This window comes from Apis dorsata, unplaced genomic scaffold (genome assembly GCF_000469605.1).
Source record: "Apis dorsata unplaced genomic scaffold, Apis dorsata 1.3 scaffold_813, whole genome shotgun sequence".
Taxonomy (NCBI): Eukaryota; Metazoa; Arthropoda; class Insecta; order Hymenoptera; family Apidae; genus Apis; species Apis dorsata.
Genome location: NW_006263951.1, coordinates 146,428 through 153,646, shown reverse-complemented (window position 1 = coordinate 153,646; position 7,219 = coordinate 146,428). Strand labels below are relative to the sequence as shown.

At 33.7% G+C, this 7,219-nt stretch overlaps 2 protein-coding genes across 5 annotated transcripts in view; one reads left to right on the top strand and one right to left on the bottom strand.

The window, feature by feature from the left end:
- The window catches only part of LOC102673265, a 24,435-nt gene extending 18,645 nt beyond the window's left edge, over positions 1–5,790 (top strand). For 3 of the 4 annotated variants that reach the window (XM_006623072.2, XM_006623073.2, XM_006623070.2), the window contains 5 exons: positions 270–501; positions 849–991; positions 1,564–2,126; positions 2,416–4,224; positions 4,615–5,790. In XM_006623072.2, the coding sequence (XP_006623135.1) occupies positions 270–501; positions 849–991; positions 1,564–2,126; positions 2,416–4,224; positions 4,615–4,678 (2,811 nt within the window). In that variant the 3' untranslated portion in view covers positions 4,679–5,790. Of the gene's footprint in view, positions 1–269; positions 502–848; positions 992–1,563; positions 2,127–2,415; positions 4,270–4,614 lie in introns of all 4 variants that reach the window. The other variant, XM_006623071.2, reaches the window with a different exon arrangement.
- A 668-nt stretch (positions 5,791–6,458) lies between these two features.
- On the bottom strand, positions 6,459–7,213 carry LOC102674940 (vegetative cell wall protein gp1-like). The gene has a single exon (XM_006623083.2). The coding sequence runs from the start codon at positions 7,097–7,099 to the stop codon at positions 6,548–6,550; it is 552 nt and encodes a 183-aa protein (XP_006623146.1). The 5' UTR covers positions 7,100–7,213; the 3' UTR covers positions 6,459–6,547.
- Positions 7,214–7,219: the final 6 nt, after the last annotated feature.

The following is a 7,219-nucleotide window of genomic DNA, read 5'->3' as shown; positions in this document are numbered from 1 at the left end:
TTTGTATTTTTCTTAATTCAATTTTATAGTAAAAAAAAAAAAAAAAAAAATATCATTTCTTTTGAATTGTCAAGAAATATTTGTTAATTCCAATATTGCAATGTATACTTTTCGCTATGTTAAATATCCAATACAATAATCATTGAGAAAGATATGATACGATTCATGAATTGAAAGAAACGTGAAAGAAAACTGAACAGTGAGTTTCATTGGGTGATATCTATTTATTTCAATGTGTCAATCTCAGTATCACCACTTCTTTTTTCCAGGCTATCGCGATGCGTCTGTTCAAGCGTCAGTCGTCTGATACAAGCCCTCAATTAGTTTCGGCCACACCGTTATCTCATGATGGAACATCGCCTCTGACAGTGGTAGAAGAAAATCTCGAACGTAGCAATAAGAAGCCTCATAATGAAAACGATGGATTAAATCGGACATTGGTGAAAGAAAATGCGAATGAAACACTGAAACCGTCCTCATCTACTATTTCAAATCGCAAAGGTAACAAATTAAACTCACAAATTTAGGAAAAATGATAATATTTTCTTATCATGTTTCAATAAATAATCTTAAATCTGAAAAATCTGGAACGTTAAAAAAAATTTAAGATGGATGATATAGAGTTTCTATTAAAGATATTATAGTATTACTAATATTGTGGAAAATTTAGTTTAACAGAAATGGTATAAATATATTTTTATCAATTATATATTCAATATATTATTAAAATTTAATTTTTAGAAATTACAGATTTTGTTACTTTCATCATTTTTCCTCGTACGATTCAAATTGATCGATACGATTGTAGAGTGAAAATTAACATTATCGAGTCTGGTTTCACGTCACAGGAATTTCGACATGGGGCAGGAAAGTAGGTCGAAGATGGGATCAGCTGAAAAGATCAGACAGCTCTGAATTGCTTTCGGTTTCGGGCCGAAGGAGAAGGTGGAGTCCGAATCGGAAAGCTGGCACAACAGACGAAAAAGAAAACGTAAGTATGCTACTTTCTCATTTATTCTCTCGATGCATCTTTCCTGACCTAATAAATAATTAGCACTTAACCAATTAATCCTTTTTTGTCGAATTATTCTTATTTTTTTCTTATGAAGAATAATTTGAAGGAAATTTCCTGATATTTAAATTTTATTACATTTTTATTACAGAAATCCTAATATTTTATTGTATTATTGCAATATATATATAGGGAGAATCAAAATAAATTGATATCAGATTTTCTTTGAATTCTGCAATTATTAAAAACATGCAAACAGGTATTTTTTGACAAAATTTATATTGGTTTGTATTCATATTGTAGAAATATAATTATTATTTTCATAATATTAAGTATTTTTAATTCTGACATGTAATACTGTTTGTAATATATTAAGATACGTTTAGATACTGTTAACCCCTTGATTATATTGTATACATACAAGAGCCAATATTACAAAACAAAACAGTATAGTTAGAAAAAAAAGTATTGTTATTAAGAATTATATTCTATATATTATTTATTTACATCTTTCTTCAATTTTAACCTTAGAAATCTGTTATTAATTTCAGGGTACCGGCGGTTTCTCGGAATTACCAAAGCCAAAGAGAATTTCCAGGGTGGAATCGTTACGAAATTTGTTCAGGAGCAGCGAGCGAAGCAGCGATATATCAGCAAGAAACGTGACGATACAAGAGGAGGACGTCACCTGTATCAGTCATTATCCAATGGAGAAAGCTCTGAGCGAAGGCGCCATAAAGAATGTATCTTTTTGTGGTGGCAGCTCGGATGACAATCGAGCGGACCGTGGAACGATTCTTCTGGAGAAGAAGAAACAGCTGAGTCGTAGCATCCAGGACCTTCAGGAGCAGCAACGTGTTTTAGATTATATCTTGAAGAATCAGGATATGCTTAAAACGCAGGAAGGAACAGCTTTCGCGAAGGAAACGTTAGACAAAATCAGAAGTACGAGTCCTAAGCGAAGAAATACGAGTCCTAAACGAAGTAATCAATCTACATCTGAGACTGGCAAAAGCAGCGTTTCTACTCAGACTAAAGACTTTTTCAGTAATCAACTTAATAATATTAAGAAAAATTTGTTCAATGTTCGTGCGAGTAGCAGTGAATGCGACAGGTGAGATAGTTGTTTCATGATTTCATTTCTTGGTTGATTTTAAAATTAAAGATATACTTACATGTATGCATTTAGATTCTTATTTTATTTACATGTTACTAATATGCTTTTAAATAATGAAATATACATTTAAGGGTTGATTAAGTAAATGGAAAAATCAAGATCTATTTTTGAAAAAACATTCATTTACTGTTAAAACAGAAGTATAATGTTTTTATCATAAAAATAATGGAATATAGATAATAGAATTCATTAGAACCATTCTTTTAAAATTCTCTTTCATTTTCAGACCTGATAATCAGAGATCTTTCCCAACATTTGGCCTGGATGATCTAATGAGCAACCTACGGTTAGCTTGCGATGAAAGTGGCTACGACTCTGACAGCACACGAGCTGGAGCTGATTCTCCAGATAGCGAGAAGTGTCCACCGATGTTAAAACCCCGTAGCTTTTCCATAACATCGGACGATTATCACGGCATCGACTTATCACTACCAGTCACTACCCCCCTAAAGAAAGATGTGACAACAGAAACGGAGAAGAACGAGTCAGGTCCGTCTTGTCTCGAAGTCACTGTCGTAAATAATACTATGCTAAACGGGACGATAATAACAAACACAACCACGGTACCATCGGATGAAGAAGACACAGACAGCTGCGACGAGGATACGTTCGAGGGATTCGCAGAGTATCAAATGAATTGTGCCGTTGAGAAAACAAAATCCACCGTGAACACTTTGGAAAAATATGATAGCGGAATATCAAGAGGATTCTCAGCGTCGTCGACTGGAAATTTAGATCAAAGAACATCTTCTGGAAGCAAAGAGCTCATCAGGATATCGGATAAAAGATTAGCAAAATCGGAGCATACGACATCACTATTACAAGCGGTGAAATTGCAAAATTTACAAAAGGAGACCAAGTCTCAGATACCAGTCAAATGTAAAAGGTACAGCAATTCTAGCACCTTGTGTTTACTAGAGAATGCTTCATCTCCCTGCAAAGATAGTCCACCGGCGACAAAAATATATTCGACGATCGTAAACAGCCCGTTGGAGTACTACAGTCCAAAGAGATCGCGTTCGAATTTGGAACCTGAAGGTCCCGAGATTGTAAATGCGAGGAATAAAATGAAGAAATCAGAGCCAGAGATTAAAATCGATCATCTAATGCCGATTTCAACTCCAGCTAAGACATTGGTACGTCGCGAGTTGAAGACCATGAAGTTGTCCGTGGAGAAGCCTGGCAGCCTTGGCATTTTCCTGGAAAGAAAAGAGGCTGTTAGACCTTTCTACGTGATTTCGAAGATGGACGTAAATGGAGAGGCGGCGAAGTCGAAGCAATTCAGGATCGGTGACGAGATCGTTCGTGTTTGCGGACGTAGACTGCGTGGGATGTCGCTCATCGAGGCTAGGAATGCTTTGAAAAATTGTTCAGGGACGGTAGAGCTTCAGATAGCTAGGGAGCCAACGTTCACTTTTGGCGAAGAGATAGGCGACACGTGGGGCGATATTCTGATCCGCACTCGTAGCGACTCCGAGGTGTGGGCGTTGAAACAAGAGAAACCGGAAGTCCCCATGAATAATGTCGTTCGAGAAGAAGATTCTTCCCAGTGTAAGGTAGTCGGTGCATTGATAAAGGATAGCAAGAATTTATCCACGAATTCAATGGAGAAGATGGAATGCGAGAATGATCGTATCTTGAAGAAGGAATCTGGTCAAAAGATGACTGGTATGAGGAAGTTTCAAGTGGTGAAGAAACGATCCACCAATACAGTTTCCTGTCCACGTAGAGCTACCAGTTTGTCGATGGATTTGTTGACTATCACCTTGGAAAAGGGTGCCTCGAAAAAATTGGGCTTTTCCATTGTTGGTGGATCAGATAGCAATAAAGGATCCATGGGTATTTTCGTGAAGGATATAATGGCCGGAGGACAAGCGGCTGAAGAAGGAACTTTAAAAGTGGGAGATGAGATTTTAGCAATCAATGGGATATCGATGGATGGATTGACACACGCGAAGGCGTTGCAAACTTTCAAAGCTGCCAAGGCTGGGAAGATGGTTCTTCATGTGGGTCGTAGAGACCCGACGCATAAACGGTTGGGTCACAGACGATAAAGAATATTGATGATCTATAACTTTGGGTTAGTTCTGGTGCTTTGCTTTTTTAATCGTCTACTGCTATTGCTTTCTGCTTAAAATTCTTTTGCTTTCTTCTTTGAAATCTTTTTTCTTTGGGCAAGTTTGTTGAGTGAAAAAATTTGATGCTTTTAACAATGATGCATTTAATTTAGTAAGATAATTTGAAATGGATTGAATATTGATATAATTTATCGTTAACTGCATCTTTTGGACTAATGTTTTTATAAAATATTTGTTCAATAGTTAAAAGTATAGATTTAAAACTAACAGATTTGAAATCATCAATTTTTCCTACGAATTTGTATTTTATGTTTCGATGTACAAACCAGAAAATATTTATGTTACAGATATATTATTCAATCGAAATCGTACGATTGCCTGGACAAGCTAACAGAAACTGGAGACGAATGAAATTATATAGAAATTCGATAAATCAAACGCGGAAAGTCATTAAAATTATATCATCATGTTTTGTTAAAGTAAACACGATCGAAGTTCGTTATATTTTTATTTCGTTTTTGCATTAAAGAATATGATGTATATATTTCGTACAATTTAAAGCACGTTATTACGTTTCGATAATAATTGACTATAATAACTACTTATATTTTCAATGACTTTCTTTTCCAACAAATGTAATATTTTTTCAACGATTAACAAAATCTTTTTTCTCTAATTTCTAATCAATGATTCGTAATCAACGTGCAAATCCATTTTTTTTTTTTTGTATATTCGTTATACTCGCGTGAATCGAGATTAGATTTATGTTAATTAAATAATTTCTTTAAGACGATAATTGTGATATTGACTATTTTTATTAACTTTCGTTTCAAACTATCGAGATTATAATTTCCCATCTATGAGTCTTTTTTGAAAAATTCATGACTTGTAAACATTGTGTTTCCATTACGTTAAATTCATATCAATTATTTAAATAATCAAATGTTTCGTTTATTTGCAATATTGTAATGTAAAATTAAAAATGTGAAAACTCGTGCATAATTCGATATTATTCGTGTCAATGTCATAAGTATAATAAGTAATTAGCGAAATTATATTCGGTTTTCATTAAGAAGGACTGGTTTGTTTTAATGTACTTTCATTTATTGTATCGTAGATCGGGATAATTAAAATAATAATTAAAAAAAATAATTATAAAAGATAATTGTATATAGTCATATCCTGTTAGATATAACACGCTAACATGTTGGATTATGGCTGTTCTATTAAATGTAGCCCGGAATTAACTTATGTTTTGGTTTGGAAACATATGCTTGTTTAATACGAGCTACATACCAGTTCAAATGGAGATTTATTAACTGGGATGAGTACTCATCATTTACTCAAATATATTGTAAGCGTAGTATTTAGTTAGTTAATAATTTTAAGCTACTGAGACTGACATATAGAATGTCTACCTGAAAAATGCTGTGATATTCATTATAGTCGCATTAGCTGATATCGTACAAACTGTATTTAAAAAATAAATTTGGTTTTGTTAATAAATGTATATACGTGGTTAATCTGCTTTAATTGTTTCATAATTTCTTCACTAATATTTATTTTTATGCATTTTTTGAACATAGCAATATTTAAAAATATTTTTCCTTTTAATTATTAAAAAGAAAATATCATATAATTTTTATTTTTACTTTCACATAATGCGTATTAACAGAAAAATATTTTTAAATATTAATGTTAATATTCATTCATATTCATTCATATTAATATAAGGAAAATATAACTTCAATTTAAAATTATCGCATAGTTACATATTTTAAATATAAATAGAGAAAAATTATATCTTACAAGAAATTTAAACTTAACTCTACCATACAAAATTCAATATATAAAATTGCACACAAAAAATTTATTAAATATATTACATCCAACTAAACTTACGTAAATATTCATTACATTAGATACTACATTGATATAAACAAAATTAAATGTCTCACAATTACATATAAACATCATATAAATGCTACATTATAATTTTAAAAATACATACGGTTTACAATATCCACAATTTCATCACAGATGGTACATAAAAATTAAATCTAATTCAAATCAGCTCCAGGATAAACAGAAAAGAAATAGTGTGCAATTATTATTTAATATAGTTTGACATAATTTGATAATAAAACTTTAAATATAAACTATAACGATAAAATTATCTGACAAAAAAAAAAGATTGATTGCAGAGTTCAAACAGATCATTATCCAGTTGAATTGAACAACTGGATAATGATAAATAATTTCCGGTGTAAAATAATTAATCTAAGCAATTGGAGGTAGATAACGTGGTCCAGGTCGTGAAGAATATATTGGTCTTGGAGCTGGAGCTGGAGCTGGAGCTGGAGCTGGAGCTGGAGCTGGAGCTGGAGCTGGATAACTAGGATAAGTAGGTCTAACTATTGGAGAATAATCATATGCAGGAGTCGTAGGTGTTGGATAAGTAGGTGTAGGATAACTAGGTGAGGGTGCTGGGGCAGGATAATTATAACCAACAGTAACAGGAGGAGATGGTGAGGGATAAGTAGGTGGAGGAACCGGAGCAGGATAACTAGGTGCAGGAGCTGGAGCAGGATAACTAGGTATAGGAACCGGAGCAGGATAACTAGGTGCAGGAGCCGGAGCAGGATAACTAGGTATAGGAGCTGGAGCAGGTGCAGGGGTTGGATAACTGTAACCAGCAATAGGACTTGGTGTTGAATAACCGTATGAACTTGCATATGCCATATAAGATGGTGCAGATGTTGTTGTTACAGGATTATATCCATCTGGTCCAATTATGGTCACCGCATTGGTGGACGATATCGCCGATGCCATGCTTGATGCATAAGAAGCGGAAGCTTGAGAAACTTGGATTTCCTGATCGTATGGTGGTAGATAAGTTGGCGCTGGTGTAGAAACTCGTATCGGTGGAGATGAAGTTGTCGAAGGCACGTA